Source organism: Microcaecilia unicolor, chromosome 11 (genome assembly GCF_901765095.1).
Source record: "Microcaecilia unicolor chromosome 11, aMicUni1.1, whole genome shotgun sequence".
Classification (NCBI taxonomy): Eukaryota; Metazoa; Chordata; class Amphibia; order Gymnophiona; family Siphonopidae; genus Microcaecilia; species Microcaecilia unicolor.
The window spans coordinates 11607990-11633216 of record NC_044041.1 but is presented as its reverse complement, the minus strand read 5'-3'; the positions used below and the strand labels follow the sequence as shown (position 1 = coordinate 11633216).

The 25227-nt window shown below is 46.1% G+C and overlaps 1 protein-coding gene across 5 annotated transcripts in view; it reads right to left on the bottom strand.

Moving 5' to 3' along the window:
* The window catches only part of RASAL1 (RAS protein activator like 1), a 258927-nt gene extending 234365 nt beyond the window's left edge, over positions 1-24562 (bottom strand). For 2 of the 5 annotated variants that reach the window (XR_003943755.1, XM_030217943.1), the window contains exon 1: positions 24104-24560. Coding sequence is in view for 3 of the 5 variants with exons in the window: in XM_030217943.1 (XP_030073803.1) it covers positions 24104-24168 (65 nt within the window). In the remaining 2 variants the exon portion in view is untranslated. Of the gene's footprint in view, positions 1-21400; positions 21445-24103 lie in introns of those variants that run through there. The other 3 variants (XM_030217945.1, XM_030217946.1, XM_030217947.1) reach the window with 3 other exon arrangements.
* Between the last annotated feature and the right edge of the window lie 665 nt (positions 24563-25227).

The window sequence follows — 25227 nt, the reverse complement described above, 5'->3', positions numbered from 1 at the left end:
CCTACATGTCTGAGTTAATAGACTTACCACCCAGAAACGCTAAAAGATCATCCCGAACTTTCCTCAACCTCCACTTCCCTAATTGCAAGGGCTTGAAATACAAGACGCTACACTCGTCAACCTTTTCTCACATGAGCACGCAGTTTTGGAATACACTGCCGCGCAACTTAAGAACGATCTACGAGCAAGCTTCCTTCCGCAAATTATTGAAGACCCATCTTTTTGAAAAAAATCTACGGAAAAAGCCAAAACACATAAAGTCCACACTCACTGTTCATTAATGCATCATACACCACTTTTGAACTCTCATCCCCCGTAATCTCACATCACTCATACCTTTACTCACAGAAATATGTATACCATCCTGCTTATAATCGAACGAGAAAAACGCCCAAGTTCCGACCTAAATCGGGAGATGGGCGTTTATCTCACAAAACCGAATAAAGCGGTATAATCGAAAGCTGATTTTTGGACGTTTTCAACTGCACTCCGTCGCGGATGCGGACAAAGTTGATGGGGGCGTGTCAGAGGTGTGGCGAAGGCGGAACTGGGGCGTGGTTATCTGCCGAACAGAGATGGGCGCATTTCACAGATAATGGGACAAAAGTATGCGTTTTTAGCTAGAATTTAGGGCACTTTTCCTGGACCCTGTTTTTTCACGAATAAGGCCCCAAAAAGTGCCCTAAATGACCAGATGACCACTGGAGGGAATCGGGGATGACCTCCCCTGACTCCCCCAGTGGTCATAAACCCCCTCCCACCACAAAAAATGATGTTTCACAACTTTTTATTTTGACCCTCAAATGTCATACCCACCTCCTTGGCAGCAGTATGCAGGTCCCTGGAGCAGTTGTTAGGGGGTGCAGTGGACTTCAGGCAGGTGGACCCAGGCCCATCCCCCCCTACCTGTTACAATTGTGCTGCTTAATGCTTAGTCGTCCAACCCCCCCAAACCCACTGTACCCACATGTAGGTGCCCCCCTTCACCCGTTAGGGCTATAGTAATGATGTAGACTTGTGGGCAGTGGGTTTTGAGGGGGATTTGGGGGCTCAACACAAAAGGGAAGGGTGCTATGCACCTGGGAGCTCTTTTACCTTTTGTTCTGTTTTTGTAAAAGTGCCCCCTAGGGTTCCTGGTTGGTGTCCTGGCATGTTAGGGGGACCAGTGCACTACGAATCCTGGCCCCTCCCACGAACAAATGCCTTGGATTTATTCGTTTTTGAGCTGGGCGATTTCATTGTCCATTATCGCTGAAAAGCAAAAACGCCCAGCTCACAACTTGGCGAATAAAACATGGACGTCTAATTTTTTCGAAAATACGCTTGGGTCCGCCCCTTCACGGACCCGTTCTCGGAGATAAACGCCCATGGAGATAGGCGTTTCTGTTCGATTATGCCCCTCCATATGTCTTAGTGTCTTATATTGCCCTTTAAGCTTCCCATTGTCTCATTCCAATGTTTCAATGTTTGTGTTCCATTGTTATATTCCTTAACGATACTTCGATTGTCTCACATAACTCTGCACAATGTAATCCATAACCAAGTTGTAACAAATTGTATTTCCATTATTCATATCATATTGTAAGCCACACTGAGCCCGCAAAAAGGTGGGAAAATGTGGGATACAAATGCAATAAATAAATAAAAGGCAGAATTGGTGTGTAGGGCCTGAGCTCTTTCATTAAAACTTGGGGACCATGGGTCAATTTTAGCAGACGATGGAAAAGGTGTCGGTACTCAGTACCCCCAAGTACCCCCTAAAAAAAAAGCCCTGCTAAAAAGAGTGACAAGATTCCATGCAGAATTTCAAAGAGTAGCAACATTCCAGGTAGAACCCCGAAGAATAGCAAGATTCTGGAATCCTAAAGAGCAGTGTGGTTTTTTCTAGCGAAAAAGGTGCCAGTACTCAAATGCCAGACCACCCTTCAGGGGTGGGATGATCACTGAGGGACCCACCCCACAATAGCTAGGCCCCCTGCAACCAGTCACAGAATCTATGACAAGGCAGAATTGGATTGTAGAGCCTGAGCTCTTTCATAAAACATGGGGTCCATGGGTCAATTTTAGCAGACAATGGAAAAGGTGCTAGTACCCCCAAGTACCCCCTCAAAAAAAAAGCCCTGCTAAAAAGAGTGACAAGATTCCATGCAGAATTTCAAAGAGTAGCAACATTCCAGGTAGAACCCCGAAGAATAGCAAGATTCTGGAATCCTAAAGAGCAGTGTGTTTTTTTTCTAGCGAAAAAGGTGCCAGTACTCAAATGCCAGGCCGCCCTTCAGGGGTGGGGTGATCACGGAAGGACCCACCCCACAATAGCCAGGCCCCCTGCAACCAGTCACAGAATCTATGACAAGGCGGAATTGGTGTGTAGAGCCTGAGCTCTTTCATTAAAACTTGGGGACCATGGGTCAATTTTATAAGACAATGGAAAAGGTGCCGGTACTTAGTACCCCCAAGTACCCTTCAAAGAAAGCTCTGAGCATACCCCCAAATTACCTGAGACCTAATTCTGCCTCCAGGTAAACCTTCAAGCTCCACTGTAATACTCCTATGCTTTCAATAAAGGGAAACATCCCAGGTCACAAAGAGATTGATGTATTAAAGAGCAAAATTTTCACAGAACTCTACATTCTGAAATGTGCAAAAAGCCCTGGTACTTTAGGCTTTCGCATATCATTTTTGTGTGTGTGGTTACTCAATTTGCAAAATGCATGTAAAACAGGGCTCATCATTTTAGTAAACTTTCCCGCCCATTCCACTACATGTGAAAGTTTATGCAAATCCTATTAAAAATGAGCTGCTGTAATACAAAAGCATGCAAAACAACTGATTATTTACACTTTTTTCCCACAACTGGCATACGAAAGTGTTTTTGCACACAGTTTTCGTAAAAAGGATAACTACATTTCATTGGGTGTATTGTCTTTTTTTTTTCTGCCAAACCCTGTGACCAATTTTCACATGCAAGTTTTCTATGCAGAATCTTGTGCATTTATAGGAAAAATTGGGGTCAGGACATCGACCTCAAAAAGTGGCTGAAGGAACATTTCCTGGATCTGATCGTAACCACTTGTAACCACTCGCCTCCACCTACCCTCCTCTCCTCCTTCCTGTACACATTAATTGATTTGATTACTTTATTTTTTTGTCTATTAGATTGTAAGCTCTTTGAGCAGGGACTGTCTTTCTTCTATGTTTGTGCAGCGCTGCGTACGCCTTGTAGCACTATAGAAATGCTAAATAGTAGTAGTAGTAATCTGATCCATCCAGGTTGCTTGCTTTCTCCACAGCATCTGTTTCCGCCATCTTATTTTGCTTGTGCTTACAAACCAAAAGCGCAATGCACACCCCAACTTTTCCAAAACGCATTTCATTGGCCCATTTTCTCTGTGCCTCCACGTGGATGCTGCAGGTAGCAGGGGAGATGGTGGGAGGAGGAGGGGGGGAGGATTCATGCTTATCACTCAAGGATGACACCTAGTGGCTGGATTTAGGACCTACAAGTATAAGGTTCAATAAGGGGTCCTGGTGCACTGCCCCTGGCTGGACTGGACCTGGTTTCACATGGAAGACGAGGGAGCATCAGAGAGAAAAAAAAAAAATAAAAGATACTGGGGTCGGTATTCAAAGCAATTTAACTGGCCTAAAATGGCTCCTAGTCAGTTAAATCGTTTCTGCAGGATTATCCGCTAACATTCAGCGGCATTTAACCGGTTAGAGCCACTGCTATCACCAGAGACTGCTAAACTGAGAGATGGCTATTTTGCGGGCAGTCCGAAGGCAGAGTTGCCAATTATGCAGTTAAGGGTCAACATTCAGCACTTAATTGCCTAGGGCGGTCTTTTACTAAGCAGCGGTAAGCCCAACATGGGCTTACTGCTGGCTAATTTGGAAATACCACCGGGCTACCCACAGCAGCCTGGCGGCAGTGTGCACCATATCCGGCGCTACAAAATTTTTTATTTTTTTTTATAGCGCCAGTAATTACTACTACTACTACTACTACTAATAGCATTTGTATAGCGCTACCAGACGCACGCAGCGCTGAACACTTGACATAGAGAGACAGTCCCTGCTCAAAGAGCTTACAATCTAGGTAGAACAGATAGACAAGACATAGAACGGGCAAGGGAATTAATGGGTAAAAGGAGGAGGAGGGCAAATGAGCAGTGGTTAAAAGCCAAAGGTGGGCTTTCAGCATAGATTTAAAAACAGGACGAGATGGAGCGTTACTCAGGCAGTATTGCTTGCTGCCCAGTTACTGCCAGGCAGGGGCATAGCCAGACTTTGGTGGGAGGGGGTCCAGAGCCCGAGGAGAGGGGGCACATTTTAGCCCCCTCCCCGCCGCCGCCATTGCGGACCCCGCCACCGCCGCCACCACCAACTTTGCCCCCCCCCTGCCGATGACCCTCTCAACCCCCCCCCGGCCGCCAACCCGTCGTCGCCTACCTTTGCTGGCGGGGGACCCCAACCCCCGCCAGCCAAGGTCAGAAACAGAAGGAAGCCTTTTGCGAGAAGAAGAGGACCTCGGCTGGCGGGGGTTGGGGGTCCCCCGCCAGCAAAGGTAGGCGACGGATGGTTGGCGGTGGGAGGGGGGGTCGAGAGGGTCGGCGGCAGGGGGGTCCAGGGCCAAATCTACGGGGGCCCAGGCCACCCTGGCCCCACGTAGCTACGCCACTGCTGCCAGGTTAGCGCAGGAGCGCTTACCGCCACCACAATGGGTGGCAGTAAGTGCCCCCCCCAATGGCCGCGCGGCAAGTGGATCACTTTAAAGCATGGCCATTTCTTAGAAATAAAAATGACAGCCTTTTACCCACTGTGGTAAAAGGGAGCCTCAGCGCACGTCAAAAACATGCACTGGTCCTTTTGCCGCAGCTTAATAAAAGGGGCCTTAAGTTAAGTGGCCAAATTGGACCATATAAAAGTCAGTCCTACCTTTATGCAGTGTCGCTGAATATCACACTTAACCCCATATGAGTTAGCCGACTGCATAAAGCCAGATATCCAATGGCAGAGCTTGGACGTAACCTGGCATTGAATATCTGGGAATAACGCTGAGATGTTATGGCGGACATGAGTGGTGCCGTGATAGCAAATCCAGTTGTTGGGAAGAAAGGCCAGCGCCGGGCAAACTTCTATGGCCTGTGTCCCAAGAAAGGCAAAAACAGATCATGGTCAAGTTTGCGTATTTGATATCATACTCATATCATCTGCTGTGAGTGCAGGCGCTGTGTGGGGGAGGGGAAGACATCTTAAGGTTGATTAGCAAGTAAAATGTTGATAGTGAACAATATGGTTGCATTACTGGTTTAATCATGTACTGATAAGGAATGTGATCTGGGCTGCAGCCAGAATAATAAAACCACTCTTTGGACTACTGGCATGCTGGGTGGTATCATATGTAACTGCCCATATGGAGTTAGCACCTGTATTGAGTGGTGGGTGTGGTTCTCGCCACCTTCTTCTGCAGACCGGAAGGATCGTGCAGGACTTTATCTGCTGTCATTTCCTATATAATAACATTGAGGGGCATTTTCAAACGGTGCCGGCCATCTCCATGGCCGGCTCTGCAAGTGGGCAGAGCCAACCGTATTGTCAAAAAAGATGGCCGGCCATCTTTTTTTTCGATAATACAGTTGGGGCCGCCCAAATGTCAGAGATGGCCAGGTCTGAGATGGCCGGCCTCGGTTTTTGCCCATAATGGAAACCGAAGCCGGCCATCTTAAACCCAGCCAAATCCAAGGCATTTGGTCGTGGGAGGGGCCAGCATTCGTAGTGCACTGGTCCCCCTGACATGCCAGGACACCAACCGGGCACCCTAGGGGGCACTTCTAAAAAGTTTTTAAAAAAATTAAAATAGCTCCCAGGTGCATAGCTCCCTTACCTTGGGTGCTGAGCCCCCAAAACCCACTCCCCACAACTATACACCACTACCATAGTCCTAAGGGGTGAAGGGGAGCACCTACATGTGGGTACAGTGGGTTTCGGGTGGGTTTTGAAGGGCTCCCATTTTCCACCACAAGTGTAACAGGTGGGGGGGTGGGCCTGTGTCCGCCTGCCTGAAGTCCACTGCACCCACTAAAACTGCTCCAGGGACCTGTATACTGCTGCGATAGACCTGAGTATGACATTTGAGGCTGGCAAAAAAGGTTTTTAAAGTTGTTTTTTTGAGGGTGGGAGGGGGTTAGTGACTACTGGGGAAGTCAGGAGAGGTGATCCACGATTCCCTTCAGTGGTCATCTGGTCAGTTAGGGCACGTTTTGGGGACTTGGACCTGAAAAAAAGGGACCAAGTGAGCCCAGCGAAATGCTCGTCAAGGCCGGCTTTCTTTTTTCCATTATCGGGCAAAGCCGGCCGTCTCAACGCATGCCCCTGTCCCGCCCTGCCTTCCTACCTTCTGCCTTCCTGCCATCCTGCCTTCGCTACTGTGCCGACACGTCCGCTTGAACTTTCGCCAGCCCCGCAATGGAACGCAGTTGAAGCCAGCCAAAATCAGCTTTCGATTATACTGATTTGGCCGACTTCAGGAGATTGCCGGCCATCTCCCGATTTGTGTCGGAAGATGGCCGGCGATCTCTTTCAAAAATAAGCTGAATAGTAACATAGTAAGTGATGGCAGATAAAGACCTGAACGGTCCATCCAGTCTGCCCAACAAAATAAACTCATTCTCATGGTATGTGATACTTTATATGTATACCTGAGTTTGATTTGTCCATGCCATTCTCAGGGCACAGACCATAGAAGTCTGCCCAGCACTGTTCTTGTACTAAAAGTTCTGAAGATTATGGAATCCTAAAGAGTTACAAGATTCCAGAATCCCAATTAGTAGCAACATTCCATGTAGAACCCCAAAGAGTAACATAGTAACATAGTAAATCATGGCAGATAAAGACCTGAACAGTCCATCCAGTCTGCCCAACAAGATAAACTCATTTTACATGGTATGTGATACTTTATACCCAAGTTTGATTTGTCCTTGCCTTTCTCAGGGCACAGACTGTAGAAGTCTGCCCAGCACTGTTCTTGTACTAAGTTCTTAAGTTAACATCGAAGCCCCTTAAATTTACACTCCAGCCCACCCTATCTATTGAGTCACAATCAGGGCATAGACCATAAAGTCTGCCCAGCTCCCATTTTGTTTCCCATTTACCAGCGTCACCACCCAATCTCCGCTCTGATTCCGCTGAACCGTTCCTTCTAAACAGGATTCCTATGTTATTATGTTACTAGGTTGAATTAGTGAATGTGATATCAGCTACCAGTGAATCTCAGTTCTGGGAGCCAGCTAACCTGTTCTTTGGAAAATGACAGTAAGATCTGTGTGGAGGGTTATTACTGCTGTATTTACAACACACTTTCATTGTTTGTGTGTTCTGTTTTTACTGAATTATGCATGTTAACGATGCTGTAAGTCGTTCACTGGTAAGCAGGGTATAAATTTTTTAAGATAAATAAATAAACTGCAGTGCATCTGAGGCAGCCAGGAACACAAGCAACAACCTGGAGCAAAGGTCTTTTGAAGACTAATTCAATTTCCTTCTGTTGGAACATTTCTGCAGTTGCCAAACTGCACAAGCTGTGTGGGACAGGGTTCAATAAGCCTTCTGTAAGCAAAAGTAGAAAGGGACCTGTTAAATGTAATTTTATAAACGCACTTAATAGTAGGAAGTGGGAGAAAAAAAATCGCTAATACCTTGTCCCACTATAGGATCTAGACCCGCTCAAAAAATTAAAAAAAGCTTCTCAGTTCTGGAAGGAAAAAGGCTTCAAAGAGCTGTCAGATATGCAATCTTTGAAAGAGCTGACCAGATCACATCGATCCTCTCTTCGTCATCAGCCAGAAAAAAAACTTCAGAGTCTTCAAATATTCCTCTTTTTAATATTTTTTTTTTCAGGAATATTGCACTAGTGATTGTAAGAATATATATTATTATTATTATTATTATGGTGGTAAGCAGAACAGAATCTTTCTCTTGGCATGTACGTCTTCCATGGCAGGTACTGTCTATCCGCTATTCAAAGCACTGGTAGGATGCTTAGAACACTTATCTTTTCTGTGTCCGTATCCCAGGTCGACGGCATTCAACTGCGCTGCCGTTGTCTCTCTATCGTCAGCACTGAAAAACTCCTGTGCTTCAACTTGCCCTCTTCACCCTTCTGCCTCCAAGCCGACGGTGGCCAGCGTTTCGCGCTGCTGCTTCAGGGTTATTGGCGGCGGGGTTAATGCTGCAAGCAGAATAGGGAAACAAAAAATCAACTAGAATCAAAAAAGCACTGATGCTCACTGAACTCAACAACCAATGTCACAATACTTGGGGTAGCCGCAGGATTTCACTGCAGGACGCTCCACTGGACATCTGATCCACTGACTGGACCCAGCTATATATGTCAGTCCCGAATGGAGCGTCCTGCAGTCAAATCCTGCGGCTACCCCAAGTATTGTGACATTGGTTGTTGAGTTCAGTGAGCATCAAAGTATAAACTGGCAGTGTTGTTTTTGATTGTAGTTGATTTTTTGTTTCCCTATTCTGCTTGCAGCATTAACCCCGCCGCCAAGAACCCTGAAGCAGCAGCGCGAAACGCTGGCCACCGTCGGCTTGGAGGCAGAAGGGTGAAGAGGGCAAGTTGAAGCACAGGCGTTTTTCAGTGCTGACGATACAGAGACAACAGCAGCGCAGTTGAATGCCGTCGACCTGGGATACGGACACAGAAAAGATAAGTGTTCTAAGCATCCTATCAGTGCTTTGAATAGCGGATAGACAGTACCTGCCATGGAAGACGTACCTGCCAAGAGAAAGATTCTGTTCTGCTTACCATAATAATAATAATAATAATTTATTTAGTTACATTTGTACCCCGCACTTTCCCACTCATGGCAGGCTCAATGCGGCTTACATGGGGCAATGGAGGGTTAAGTGACTTGCCCAGAGTCACCAGGAGCTGCCTGTGCCTGAAGTGGGAATCCAACTCAGATCCTCAGTTCCCCAGGACCAGAGTCCACCACACTAACCACTAGGCCACTCCTACTGTTGCTACTATTTGAGATTCTACATGGAATGTTGCTATTCCACTAGAAGTCGGCCCCTGCAGATCACCAATGTGGCCGTGCAGGCTTCTGCTTCTGTGAGTCTGACGTCCTGCACGTACGTGCAGGACGTCAGACTCACAGAAACAGAAGCCTGCGCAGCCTTCTACATGGAATGTTGCTAGTGGAATAGCAACATTCCATGTAGAATCTCCAATAGTATCTATTTTATTTTTGTTACATTTGTACCCTGTGCTTTCCCACTCATGGCAGGCTCAATGCAGCTTACATGGGGCAAAAAGTCCACCACCCTAACCACTAGGCCACTCCATATTCTTACAATCATTAGTGCAATATTCCTGAAAAAATAAAAAAAATATTAAAAAGAGGAATATTTGAAGACTCGGAAGGTTTTTTTTCTGGCCGATGATGAAGAGAGGATCGATGTGATCTGGTCAGCTCTTTCAAAGATTGCATATCTGACAGCTCTTTGAGGCCTTTTTCCTTCCAGAGCTGAGAAGTTTTTTTAATTCTTTTGAGCGGGTCTAGATCCTAAAATGTAATTTTATAGCATACTCTAAGCCAGGGGTGGCCAACCTCGGTCCTCGAGGGCTGCAATCCAGTCAGGCTTTCAGGATTTCCTCCATGAATATGCATTAGGTCTATTTGCATGCACCGCCTCCTTTGTATGCAAACACAATTCATGCATATTCACTGTAGCAATCCCAACTGGGTTGCAGCCCTGAAAAGCCAAGGTTTATTTATTTATTTATTGCATTTGTATCCCACATTTTCCTACCTCTTTGCAGGCTCAATGTGTCTTACAATGTGTCGTATTAGTAGATAGTAGATTAAAGAGATAACAGTTTTTGTTACATAGAAAGTAGCATGATCGAATTTTAGGCAGGTAAATATAATTAGAAGACGTTACTGGAGATGTCATAGAAAATAGCCTGATCGAATTTCAAGCAAATAGATATGAGCGAGAACATAGGTTGTAATGTGTTACATTTATAGTTGCTGCTCTTGTTGGTATGCCTTGTTGAATAGGTAGGTCTTCAGGGATTTGCGAAGGTTAGTTAGTTCATAAGTAGTTTTTAAGCTGCGCGGCAATGCGTTCCATAGCTGTGTACTCAAGTAGGAGAAGTTAGACGCGTGCGTTAGTTTGTATTTTAGGCCTTTACAGCTGGGGAAGTGCAGATTAAGGAGGTTGGCGCCCCTGCTCTAAGTGGCAACCTACAGTTGTAATCAACCTCTTATAATTCATTTATTGGGATTTATTAACCACTTTTATGAAGAGATTCACCCAAGACAGTGTACAGCAGGGAGAGTTTAACATCAAACTTACAATTTTGTTAACAGCATAACAATAGTAAAATAACCAAGAATAAACATAAACACAATAAATGAGGTAAACTTGAAAACAGTAAATTGAAACCTAATAACAAAACTACTGTGAAACAGTATCAAAAATATACACATTTAACAGCACTGGAATTCAAATACCAGATAATATATTACAATGTTAGCATAATACTAATGATACCCCTAATAAACATGCATTAGAAATTCGACTAACATAGATATGTTGCTAAACATTTTCTACAGGAATACATTTTTGGGATCTTGCCGGGTATTTGTGACCTGGATTGGCCACTGTTGGAAACAGGATGCTGGGCTCGATGGACCTTTGATCTTTCCCAGCACGGCAATACTTATGTACAGGGCCGGTCTTAGGGTGAGGCGACCGCATAGGGCCCCGTGCTCAAGGTCGCCCCGCCCGCCGCTCCCACCCCCCGACGGTCGATCGCTGCTCCTACCACCCTGTCCTACCTTTAAAAAAAAATTTGAGAAGCGCTGGAGTAGCAGGCAGCGCCTCACGCCTGCCCTGCTAGTAAAAATCTCCAGGACGTCGTCGGGCCTTCCCTCATTGAGTCCCGCCCTCCTCTGAGGTAACTTCCTATTACCTCAGAGAAGGGCGGGACTCAATGCGGGAAGGCCTGACGACATCCAGGAGATTTTTACTAGCAGGGCAGGCGTGAGGCGCTGCCTGCTACTCCGGCGCTTCTCAAATTTTTTTTAAAGTTAGTGGGTGGCAGCAGAACAGAGTTGGTAGGTGGGTCGGGTCGGGGGGACTCAGATGGGAGAAGGGTGTGGGATGGGGGTTCTCAGATGGGGGGAGGGGGTAAGGGGGACTCAGATGGGAGAAGGGTGTGGGATGGGGGTTCTCAGATGGGGGAGGGGGTAAGGGGGACTCAGATGGGAGAAGGGTGTGGGATGGGGGTTCTCAGATGGGGGGAGGGGGTAAGGGGGACTCAGGTGGGAGAAGGATGTGGGATGGGGGTTCTCAGATGGGGGGAGGGGGTAAGGGGGACTCAGATGGGAGAAGGGTGTGGGATGGGGGTTCTCAGATGGGGAGGGGGTAAGGGGGACAGATGGGAGGTGTGGGATGGGGGTTCTCAGATGGGGGAGGGGGTAAGGGGAACTCAGATGGGAGAATGGTGTGGGATGGGGGTTCTCAGATGGGGGAGGGGGTAGGGAACTCAGATGGGAGAAGAGTGTGGGATGGGGGTTCTCAGATGGGGGGAGGGGGTAAGAGAGACTCAGATGGGAGAAGGGTGTGGGATGGGGGTTCTCAGATAGGGGGAGGGGGTAAGGGGGACTCAGATGGGAGAAGGGTGTGGCCGGGGTGGGGGTTCTCAGATGGGGGAGGGGGTAAGGGGCACTCAGATGGGAGAAGGGTGTGGGGTGGGGGTTCTCAGATGGGGAGGGGATTTTCGGATGGCAGAAGCCAGGGACTGGGGTGGGGAGGCGAGGGGGTTCTCGAATGGGAGGAGGGGAGGGGGCTCTCAGATGGGAGAAGGGGGCTGGAACTGGGGTTTGAGAAGGGGCCATATGGGAAAATGGGGGCCATGCATGGGGCTGGTGGGAAAATGGGGCATGCATGGGTCAGGTGGGAGAATGGTTCTGGGGCTGAAAAGGGGGGCCCTAATACAAGGCATATGGATGAAGGGGGCTGGAACTGGGGGCTGAAAAGGAGGGTAGGTGGATAAGGGGGCTAGTACTGGGACTGGAGGCTGAAAAGGGGCAGGGGCTGAAACTGTGGGTACTGGGGGCTGAAAAGGAGATAGGGAGAAGTGGCTGGGGGCTGAAGCTTGGGACTGGTGGGAGAAAAGGGCTGGGGCTGAAACAGGGGACTGGTGGGATAGTGGGGCTGGAACTGGGGGCTGAAAAGAATGGGGCAGAGAGAGGGGCAGATCCTGGATGGAAGGGGGAGCAAGAGGGAGGGCAGACCCAGATGGATGGGAGAGGGAGGGCAAATGGTGGATTGAAGGGGCAGAGAGAAAGGGCAGACAGTGGATGGAAGGGATAGAAAGGGCAGACAGTGAATGGAAGGGGGAAAGGGCAGACAGGGGCAGATGGTGGATGGAAGGGGCAGAGAGAGAGGGCAGACACTGGATGGAGGGGACAGCAGAGAGGGCAGACACTGGATGGCAGAGAGAGAATGAAGACAGATGCTGGATGGAAGGAAGACAGTGAAAAGAAGATGAGGAAAGCAGAAACCAGAGACAACAAACTGTAAATAAAATATATATTTTTATTTTTTTGCTTTAGGACAAAGTAGTATTGTAGCTGTGTTAATAAATGTTTATATAGAACATGTAAACAAGGTAATCTTTTTATTGAACTAATTTTAATACATTTTGGCTAACTTTTGGAGAGCAAAACCCCCTTCCTCAGGTCAGGATAGGATACTGTAACAGCACTATACTGTATTGACCTGAGGAAGGATGTTTTGGCCTCTGAAAGCTAAATGTACATAAGTACATAAGTACATAAGTAGTGCCATACTGGGAAAGACCAAAGGTCCATCTAGCCCAGCATCCTGTCACCGACAGTGGCCAATCCAGGTCAAGGGCACCTGGCACGCTCCCCAAACGTAAAAACATTCCAGACAAGTTATACCTAAAAATGCGGAATTTTTCCAAGTCCATTTAATAGCGGTCTATGGACTTGTCCTTTAGGAATCTATCTAACCCCTTTTTAAACTCCGTCAAGCTAACCGCCCGTACCACGTTCTCCGGCAATGAATTCCAGAGTCTAATTACACGTTGGGTGAAGAAAAATTTTCTCCGATTCGTTTTAAATTTACCACACTGTAGCTTCAACTCATGCCCTCTAGTCCTAGTATTTTTGGATAGCGTGAACAGTCGCTTCACATCCACCCGATCCATTCCACTCATTATTTTATACACTTCTATCATATCTCCCCTCAGCCGTCTCTTCTCCAAGCTGAAAAGCCCTAGCCTTCTCAGCCTCTCTTCATAGGAAAGTCGTCCCATCCCCACTATCATTTTCGTCGCCCTTCGCTGTACCTTTTCCAATTCTACTATATCTTTTTTGAGATACGGAGACCAGTACTGAACACAATACTCCAGGTGCGGTCGCACCATGGAGCGATACAACGGCATTATAACATCCGCACACCTGGACTCCATACCCTTCCTAATAACACCCAACATTCTATTCGCTTTCCTAGCCGCAGCAGCACACTGAGCAGAAGGTTTCAGCGTATCATCGACGACGACACCCAGATCCCTTTCTTGATCCGTAACTCCTAACGCGGAACCTTGCAAGACGTAGCTATAATTCGGGTTCCTCTTACCCACATGCATCACTTTGCACTTGTCAACATTGAACTTCATCTGCCACTTGCACGCCCATTCTCCCAGTCTCGCAAGGTCCTCCTGTAATCGTTCACATTCCTCCTGCGACTTGACGACCCTGAATAATTTTGTGTCATCGGCGAATTTAATTACCTCACTAGTTATTCCCATCTCTAGGTCATTTATAAATACATTAAAAAGCAACGGACCCAGCACAGACCCCTGCGGGACCCCACTAACTACCCTCCTCCACTGAGAATACTGGCCACGCAATCCTACTCTCTGCTTCCTATCTTTCAACCAGTTCTTAATCCATAATAATACCCTACCTCCGATTCCATGACTCTGCAATTTCTTCAGGAGTCTTTCGTGCGGCACTTTGTCAAACGCCTTCTGAAAATCCAGATATACAATATCAACCGGCTCCCCATTGTCCACATGTTTGCTTACCCCCTCAAAAAAATGCATTAGATTGGTGAGGCAAGACTTCCCTTCACTAAATCCGTGCTGACTTTGTCTCATCAGTCCATGTTTTTGTATATGCTCTGCAATTTTATTCTTAATAATAGCCTCCACCATCTTGCCCGGCACCGACGTCAGACTCACCGGTCTATAATTTCCCGGATCTCCTCTGGAACCCTTCTTAAAAATCGGAGTAACATTGGCTACCCTCCAGTCTTCCGGTACTACACTCGATTTTAGGGACAGATTGCATATTTCTAACAGTAGCTCTGCAAGTTCATTTTTTAGTTCTATTAATACTCTGGGATGAATACCATCAGGTCCCGGTGATTTACTACTCTTCAGCTTGCTGAACTGACCAATAGTCCAATAAAATGGTATTATTTTATTTTCTATATTTATTTATTTCTGTTTGCTAATTTGTAAAGTGGTGATTGGTATTTGTTAGTTTTTTTCAAATTTACATCTGCTGTCTTTATATTTTGCACAGTACTAGGGGACATTTTCTGTTTTTGTGGTGTTGCATTGTATGCAGAGTCTGGCATCTTGGGGGTTCAGTTTAATTTTTGTCTAAATAGAAAGTTTAAATATTACTACTAGTGGATTAGGGTGTTATCTGTGTTTGTGAAAAAGACATGGTTTTCAGTTGGCATTGACTGTGCAGGATCGACAAGCCCTGGAGCTGGGGGCCTTGGAGCTTGCAGGGAGGGGTGGCCGGCCCTGGAGGTAGGGTGGGGGTGGAGCTAGGGTGGGGGTGGAGTTAGGGTTGAGGCGGAGCTAGGGTGGGGCCCCATCAAATTGGTCTGCATAGGGCCCCGCACTTGCTAAGACTGGCCCTGCTTATGTACAGTACGGCTTACCATATAGCTGAGGGACCAAGAGTAAATATATGATGGGAACAAGATGCATGGTGAAAAGGACACACTGTACTTTGCCGGGGAGCATGCAGAGGGCTGGGGTTTGGGAGAAGCGCAGGTCTAGATTAAAAAATACTAAAATTGCAAGGGTTGGACACGTCACAGGTGCTGTTCCTATGTTAGGTGGCAACAGTAGCCTGCCTGATTGTAGCTGAACACCAGAAACAATTGCAAGAGTCAGACTGAGAACGGATGATGAATAAGCTACAATTTGTATACAATATGTCTAAGCTTACAGCAATGATGCATGATGAACATGAGGAGGTATAAGAAAATAAGAACATTAGCCTTGCCATAGTGGGACAGACCAAAGGTCCATCAAGCCCAGCATCCTGTTTCCAACAGTGGCCAATCCAGGCAGAAAAACAAAGAATGGCAACATTCCATGTAGAACCCCAAAGAGTAGCAAGATTCTAGAATTCTAAAGAATAACAAGACTCCATGTAGAACCCCAAAGAATAGCAAGATTCTAGAATTCTAAAGAATAACAAGATTCCATGTAGAACCCCAAAGAGTAGCAAGATTCCTTTCAGAATCTCAAGTACATAAGTACATAAGTATTGCCACACTGGGACAGACCAAAGGTCCATCAAGCCCAGCACCCTGTTTCCAACAGCGGCCAATCCAGGCAGAAAAACAAAGAATAGCAACATTCCATGTAGAACCCCAAAGAGTAGCAAGATTCTAGAATTCTAAAGAATAACAAGATTCCATGTAGAACCCCAAAGAGTAGCAAGGTTCCATTCAGAATCTCAAGTACATAACTACATAAGTATTGCCACACTGGGACAGACCAAAGGTCCATCAAGCCCAGCACCCTGTTTCCAAGAGTGGCCAATCCAGGTCACAAGTACCTGGCAAGATCCCAGAACAGTGAAACAGATTTTATGCTGCTTATGCTAGAAATACTGCCCAACGATCTTTGGCCTCACTCAGTCCACTTCAAAGATATAACAAACCCACTGACAAGAGTGTATTTAAACGAGTTAACTATATAGAGAAGCTAAATAGATTAACTATGTGAGGTAGAGTCTCATATCTCTGACACGGCTGTTTTCATTTCACTCTAAGGGGTACAAGAGCTCACCAACCTGCATAAGATAAGTGTTGTGTGTATAAACCAGTAATAACGAAAGTGGCTAAGATATATACACTATTTACAACAGTTTACAGTGGAAACTAAATTTGGTTACAAGGAGGTGGGGGACGAGTCTAAGATTAGATAATGTACACGAGCAAGTGATTCAGAGCTGGTGGTGGGAGGCGGGGCTGATGGTTTGGAGGCGGGGATAGTGCTGGCCAGACTTATACGGTCTGTGCCCTGAAGAGGACAGGTACAAATAAAAAGTAGCACATATGAATTTATCTTGTTGGGCAGACTGGATGGACCGTGCAGGTCTTTTTCTGCCGTCATCTACTATGTTACTATGTAAGTAACATAAGTGACTCACCTTAGAGTGAAATGAGACCAGCCGTGTCAGAGATATGAGACTCTACCTCACATAGTTAATCTACAAAGCTTCTCTATATAGTTAACTCGTTTAAATACACTCTTGTCAGTGGTTTTGTTATGCTAGAAATAAGCAGTGGATTTTCCCAAAGGTCTAAAATACAAACTAATGCATGCGTCAATCTTCTCCTACTTGAGCACACAATTCTGGAACGCACTGCCGTGCAACTTGAAAACGATATATGAACTAACTAACTTTTGCAGACTACTGAAGACCCATCTCTTTAACAAGGCATACCACAAAGATCAACAGATGTGAACTCCTCCACATACATCCAGAATTGTCTTATAATACTTGCTTGTTATACTATTATCATGCTTTATCATTATCATGTACCCAAAAATCCTTCTGTAATACTAAATGTCTATTTTCTTGTATATTTCCACCATCCATGATGTATTATAAGCCACATTGAGCCTGCAAAGAGGTGGGAAAATGTGGGATACAAATGCAATAAATAAATAAATAAATAATGGCTTATGGTCTTTTCTTTTAGAAAGTAATCCAAACCTTTTTTTAAACCTTGCTAAGCTAACAGCTTTTACCACATTCTCTGGCAACGAATTCCAGAGTTTAATTACACGTTCAGTGATGAAATATTTTCTCCGGTTTGAATTAAATTTACTACTTAACAAATTACATGCTTTATTGTTATGGGAGCCGCGGACTGCAAGCGGTGCCCAAAGAAGACAGAAGGCTTTTTTGTATGTTTGGAACTGTTATCTACAGACTATCTCACACAGGGCAAGAAGTGCAGTGCTAAATAAATTGTGGATCACACCATGATTTGTTCATTGCTTAACAATGTGCCTAACTGGGACCTTTTGCCTGGGGGAGAGGGGGAGGATGGGGTAAGGAAATGATGTTATACATTTATGCTGTATAAAGGGGAAAGGGAAATGGGACTTGATAAACCGCCTTTCTGAGGTTTCTGCAACTACATTCAAAGCGGTTTACATATATTCAGGTACTTATTTTGTACCAGGGGCAATGGAGGGTTAAGTGACTTGCCCAGAGCTGCAGTGGGAATTGAACGCAGTTCCCCAGGATCAAAGTCCACTGCAGTGGTGTTCCGACCCTAGCTGACACCCGGGGCGGATCGCCGATGCACCCCCCCCCCCCCGGGTGCAGCACGACCCCCCCCCCCCCGGCAAAATGACACCTCTCCCCCCCCCCCATCCAGCGAAATGACCCTCCCCCCAGGTGCACGCTGCTGGAGGGGGGTGCCACGGAGCGCCTGTTGCCCTGTCTCCGAGTTCGCAATTTGCATGTGTTCACTGCTCCCTCTGAGTCTGCCCCAGAACAGGAGCAGTGAACACATGCGAATTGCGAACTCGGAGACAGGGCCACAGGCGCGCCACGGCACCCCCCCCCCCCCCCGTGGCGTGCACCCGGGGTGGACCGCTCCCACCGCCCCCCCCTTGGTACGCCACTGGTCCACTGCACTAACCACTAGGCTACTCATAAAGATAGCCTGGAGTCATAAAAGCACAGATGATGGGCATCATTGCTGCCTTCTGAAAGAAATAGGGACCGATAGTAATGGGTTGTTGAAAAATTGGAACTTTAAGTACAGGAATAACCTAGTGGTTAGTGCAGTAGACTTTGATCCTGGGGAACTGGGTTCAATTCTAACTACAGGTCCTTGTGATTCTGGGTAAGTTACTTAACCCCCTCCATTGCCCCAGTTCAAATGAGTATCTGTATACTATGTAAATTGAGGCTGTATATCAAGTTCCATTAATAAGATTCCAGGCACAATCTCAAAGAGTAGCAACATTCCATGTAGAACCCCAAAGAATAGCAAGATTCCAGAATTGGAGGAGTAGCCTCCTGGTTAGTGCAGTGGACTTTGATCCTGGAGAACTAGGTTCAATTCCCTCTGCAGCTCCTTGTGACTCTGGGCAAGTCACTTAACCCTCTGTTGCCCCAGGTACAAATAAGTACCTGTATACAGTGGTGGAAATAAGTATTTGATCCCTTGCTGATTTTGTAAGTTTGCCCACTGACAAAGACATGAGCAGCCCATAATTGAAGGGTAGGTTATTGGTAACAGTGAGAGATAGCACATCACAAATTAAATCCGGAAAATCACATTGTGGAAAGTATATGAATTTATTTGCATTCTGCAGAGGGAAATAAGTATTTGATCCCCCACCAACCAGTAAGAGATCTGGCCCCTACAGACCAGGTAGATGCTCCAAATCAACTCGTTACCTGCATGACAGACAGCTGTCGGCAATGGTCACCTGTATGAAAGACACCTGTCCACAGACTCAATGAATCAGTCAGACTCTAACCTGTACAAAATGGCCAAGAGCAAGGAGCTGTCTAAGGATGTCAGGGACAAGATCATACACCTGCACAAGGCTGGAATGGGCTACAAAACCATCAGTAAGACGCTGGGCGAGAAGGAGACAACTATTGGTGCCATAGTAAGAAAATGGAAGAAGTACAAAATGACTGTCAATCGACAAAGATCTGGGGCTCCACGCAAAATCTCACCTCGTGGGGTATCCTTGATCATGAGGAAGGTTAGAAATCAGCCTACAACTACAAGGGGGGAACTTGTCAATGATCTCAAGGCAGCTGGGACCACTGTCACCACGAAAACCATTGGTAACACATTACGACATAACGGATTGCAATCCTGCAGTGCCCGCGAGGTCCCCCCTGCTCCGGAAGGCACATGTGACGGCCCGTCTGAAGTTTGCCAGTGAACACCTGGATGATGCCGAGAGTGATTGGGAGAAGGTGCTGTGGTCAGATGAGACAAAAATTGAGCTCTTTGGCATGAACTCAACTCGCCGTGTTTGGAGGAAGAGAAATGCTGCCTATGACCCAAAGAACACCGTCCCCACTGTCAAGCATGGAGGTGGAAATGTTATGTTTTGGGGGTGTTTCTCTGCTAAGGGCACAGGACTACTTCACCGCATCAATGGGAGAATGGATGGGGCCATGTACCGTACAATTCTGAGTGACAACCTCCTTCCCTCCGCCAGGGCCTTAAAAATGGGTCGTGGCTGGGTCTTCCAGCACGACAATGACCCAAAACATACAGCCAAGGCAACAAAGGAGTGGCTCAGGAAGAAGCACATTAGGGTCATGGAGTGGCCTAGCCAGTCACCAGACCTTAATCCCATTGAAAACTTATGGAGGGAGCTGAAGCTGCGAGTTGCCAAGCGACAGCCCAGAACTCTTAATGATTTAGAGATGATCTGCAAAGAGGAGTGGACCAAAATTCCTCCTGACATGTGTGCAAACCTCATCATCAACTACAGAAGACGTCTGACCGCTGTGCTTGCCAACAAGGGTTTTGCCACCAAGTATTAGGTCTTGTTTGCCAGAGGGATTAAATACTTATTTCCCTCTGCAGAATGCAAATAAATTCATATACTTTCCACAATGTGATTTTCCGGATTTAATTTGTGATGTGCTATCTCTCACTGTTACCAATAACCTACCCTTCAATTATGGGCTGCTCATGTCTTTGTCAGTGGGCAAACTTACAAAATCAGCAAGGGATCAAATACTTATTTCCACCACTGTATACTATGTAAACTGCCTTGAATGTAGTAGCAAAAACCACAGAAAGGCAGTATATCAAGTCCCAGTTCCCTTTCCCTATTTGAGATTCTACATGGAATGTTGCTACTATTGGAGATTCTACATGGAATGTTAATGTTGCTATTCCACTAGCAACACTCCATGTTGAAGCCTGCCCTTGCAGATCAGCAATGTGGCCATGCAGGCATCTGTTTCTGTGAGTCTGACGTCCTGCACATACGTGCAGGACGTCAGACTCACAGAAGCAGAAGCCTGCGTGGTCGCATTGCTGATCTGCAAGGGCAAGCTTCTACATGGAGTGTTGCTAGTGGAGGAGTAGCCTAGTGGTTAGTGCAGTGGACTTTGATCCTGGGGGACTGGGTTCAATTCCTACTACAGTTCCTTGTGACTCTGGGCAAGTCACTTAACCCTCCGTTGCCCCAGGTACAAATAAGTACCTGTATATACTATGTAAACTGCTTTGAATGTACTTGTAAAAAACCACAGAAAGGCAGTATATCAAGTCCCTTTCCCTTTGTAGTTTCTGTATTAGGGTGCATTATTCATTCTTTTTTGTTTATGCATTGTAATATTGTTCAGTAGTTCACTGTGTTGTACTTTTGATCCCGAATAAAAACCATTAAAACTGAAATTTACTATTTGGTTGCTTTATTGCGTGCCCCTAGTCCTAGTATAGGACTGTATAGGCGGAGGTTATGAACAGTGGAAAGAGGGACAGGTGACTAGAGAATTGGAATAAAGGATTGATAGGGTAGTGACGTGAGGGTACCCAGCGTAGGCTATGAGTGCCTTGGAGGGGGAAGGGTATGTGAGGGAGCTGCGCTGTCTAGATCAAAGGGTGTGGTAGCCGTGTTAGTCCACTCTTAAGGTTATCAATAGAAATCAAACAAAATAAAACATGGAAAAGAAAATAAGATGATACCTTTTTTATTGGACATAACTTAAAGAAATGTATTAAGTTATGTCCAATAAAAAAGGTATCATCTTATTTTCTTTTCCATGTTTTATTTTGTTTGATTTCTATTGATAGATTAAAGGGGAAACAAAAGGTTATAATACTCTCGTTAAATTGGATGTTGAAAAGTTACAAATAAATGTTAAAATTAAATAAATAGAATACTATAATTTCTATACGTACTTGAAAAAATATTTGTGTGGATACTTACGCCAGCTCAGGGGCTCACTGGTCTTTATATAATAGGTTTCACTTTGTCTCATTTAAAGGCGCTTTAATCCCCTTATAAAGTTACCTCTTTAATGTCCACAGAGCAAACGGCTTCTTGGTTTACCATTTCCCATAGCCGGGTTCCGGTTCAGAGGAAACTGTGCCCCCTTTCTCGATCTGGCTCAGTCAGACCCAGCTTCACTTTTGCTGATGAGCAAATCCTGATGGTATCTTAAGAATACAAGAATAGCCACACTGGGTCAGACCAATGGTCCATCTAGCCCAGTATCCTGCTTCCAACAGTGGCCAGTTCAGGTCACAAGTACCTGACAGAATCCCAGACAGTAGCAAGATTCATGCTACTGATCCCAGGGACAAGCAGTGGCTTCCCCATGTGACCAAACCTTTTTTAAACCCAGATATGCTAACCGCTGTTACCACATCCTCTGGCAATGAGTTCCAGAGCTTAATTATTCTTTGAGTGAAAAAACATTTCCTCCTATTTGTTTTAAAAGTATTTCCCTGTAACTTCATTTTTATTCCCCATTTTGACAGTCCTTCCCTCCTCTGGTCCCTTTTGAGCACAGTGGTGACAAATGATCTGCAGATGGGAGTAACTAGTGAGGTAATTAAATCTGCTGGTGACACAAAGTTATTCAAAGTTGTTAAATCGCAAGAGGATTGTGGAAAAACTACGAGACTGGGCATCTGGGCGCCTAAATGGCAGATGACGTTTAATGTGAGCAAGTGCAAAGTGATGCACGTGGGCAAGAGGAACCCGAATTATAGCTACCTAATGCTAGGTTCCACATTAGGAGTCACCAACCAGGAAAGGGATCTAGGCATCATCGTTGATGATACGCTGAAACCCTCTGCTCAGTGTGCTGCGGCGGCTAAGAAAGCAAATAGAATGTTAGATATTATTAGGAAAGAAATGGAAAACAAAAATGTATGACTCCATGGTGCGACCGCACTTCGAATACTGTGTTCGATTCTGGTCACCGCATCTAAAAAAAGATATAGTGGAATTAGAAAAGGTACAGAGAAGGGTGACGAAAATGATAAAGGGGATGGGACGACTTCCTTATAAGGAAAGGCTGACGCGGCTAGGGCTCTTCAGCTTGGAGAAAAGACAGCTGAGAGGAGATACGATAGAGGTCTATAAAATAATGAGTGGAGTGGAACGGGCGGACGTGAATCGTTTGTTTACTCTTTCCAAAAATACAAGGACTAGGGGGCATGCGATGAAGCTACAAAGTGGTACATTTAAAAGAATCTGAGAAATTTTTCTTCACTCAATGTGTAATTAAACTCTGGAATTCGTTGCCAGAGAATGTGGTAAAGGCGATTAGCTTAGCGGGCTTTAAAAAAGGTTTGGACGGCTTCCTAAAGAAAAATCCATAGACATTATTAAAATGGGGAAAATCCACTGCTTATTTCTGGAATAAGCAGCATAAAATGTATTGAACTTTTTGGGGATCTTGCCAGGTATTTGTGACCTGGATTGGCCACTGTTGGAAACAGGATGATGGGCTTGATGGATCTTTGGTCTGTCCCAGTGTGGCAATACTTATGTTCTAAGGATATTCTGTAGTCCAGTGAGGCTCTGACTTTCCATCAGTTAGAGCTTTCATTATGGGACGCTCACTTACAGAATATCAAACACTCATTCTTTCACAAGTACTGTACACACCGAGACCTTATTCATTTATTCATTTATTTATTTTGGCCCAGCAATTTCCTTCTACTTTGTACTTTTAGCTCAGTCAGAACCAGGCAGGTCTCCGATACCATAACACTTCATTTGCATCTACCAAAGATACCCTTCCCTACATTCCCCCTTCCCAAAGAACCCTGAGGAGCAGTGATGGTCCTCAGCCACAAATTAAGGTTCCTTCTGGATTCTTGCTAACACGGACCCTAATTCTGGCCACTAGATGTCATCATTGTGCAACAGCGGAGACTCCCTCCCCCCCAGAGGTTTTCAGCACTACCTCCCATCTGTCCCCAGAAGAAGAGATATAGTTCAAGAACTGAACCCAAGTCCTTTGTATAGCAATACTTTAATATAATGTTATGGTTTGGCCTTGAATGTTCTCTGTAAACTATATATAGTTTATCCCTATTATCCTTATTTCACTAAGAATATAATAATAATAAGACATGACATCTCATCTGTGCTGTGAACGATTCCTAGAAATAACGGGTTCTGCTGTCTCCACAAGAAACGAATCACACCTACCCTGCCAAAGCTGGGATTTAAAAGGTAAAATCTCACTGTGATATCAGAAGGTTAAATGAGTTATGTGGGCAGGAGCTGGATTAGAATGAAGCTGGGAATCCAGATAGGAGAAATGATAATTTTGTACCTTTACCCCACTATCCCCACAGTGCACCCCCTTGAAACAATTCCTTAATCCCAGCAAAACCCCTCTCACCTTAGCACTCCCTCCAGCATCCCAGTAAACCCCGCTTCACCCCAACTTCCAGCCAGCCCTGCTTCACTGGTACATCCAATAAAACCTCCTCTCACCCCTCCCCCGTTTTCTCACCAAGACTCCCACCTCACCCCAACTTTTCAACTGCTTCACTACAACCCCCTCACCCCCAACCCCCTTATCCCTCTCTGAATGTACCAACCCTCAGTCCTGCCCTGCACTTTAATAGTCTGTGATTAAGAATAAAACTTGATTATTTGAAATAGAGACACAGAACATCATTCACTGGTACAATTGACATGCAAAATAAAGGGGGTTGGGGGGTGGGGGGAGAATCCAAGACAACTCACACATCCTTGGCAGGCAGGTTCCTCCCCTCCACAACCCTGAAATACAGAGAAGTGTTCCTGGCCATCCCGATCAGCAAAACATGGGATCAAAAACACACTTTTTGCAGATTTTCCCGCTATTGCTCGGGGGAGAAGCGTTTTTAAACGTGTCCGATGTGGAAAGCTGGGGGGACCCCCCAGATCGCCCCCAGCTTCGCCTTCCCGTCCATGTTCCGCGCCACAGAGTCCTGGAAGCTTATTTCAGGTCTGTCGGAGAGAGATGAGCCTCGTCATTTGCCCCAAACTAATCTCTGGGGGGGGGGGGCGATTCCAGTCTGCGATCCTCAGGGAGAAAGAGAGGGGGCTGCAGGACCCCCCTACACCTGCAACTGCTGAGCTTCGGGGCCTGAGGGGAAAGCGGGTTAAGGGGCTTCTTCCACCTGCGCCTGGAGAGATCTGAGCCCGAGACGATCCGATTCCTGCCTCCAGCTGCGGCAGCGGACACGTTTCTGATCTGCTGGAGGAAAAGCCACAGGTTGCAGGAGGCTGGGGAGGAGCGTGAGTGACAGCAGGTGGAGCTCCTCTGCCCCCTGCCGGTGCCACCGGAGACCTGCAGCCTTCAAGCCTCTGCTCCACGTCCCCCTGGCTGTGCCTGAAACGCTGAAACCCTGCTGGCAGCGCTGGGGATACGTTTGATAAAGCGCCGCTTTTTCTCATTAATGTTTCAGAACTTCTCGTATTCAGAAGGAGGAGGGGGGGGGGGATCAGATTACAGAGGACGGAGATGACCTTATGCACCCTCCCCGGGTCTTGAACAGATGATGCATAGGGTCTGGACATGTTCTGTCGGTATCTGCCCAGTTCTTCACATTATTTAAACGAAAGGAAACACCAAAACTGCCCTTTATTTATCAGGGCATTGAAACATTTCTAAATCACCTTCCTGGGTCATTTGTCTTCTGCTCGCCACAATTTACAAAAAGCAGTTACAGCACTATGATCCTCTATACCTAATAAAGCATGCATAAGTAATATAGAAATAAGACAGCCCTCTGCTTTGGAGCTGGTGCCTCAGTTCTGGCCTCTCAGTTTAGGGTGGTGCCTAGTCAGTAGGTTATCTGCCAAGTGACTGACCCAGAACCTTT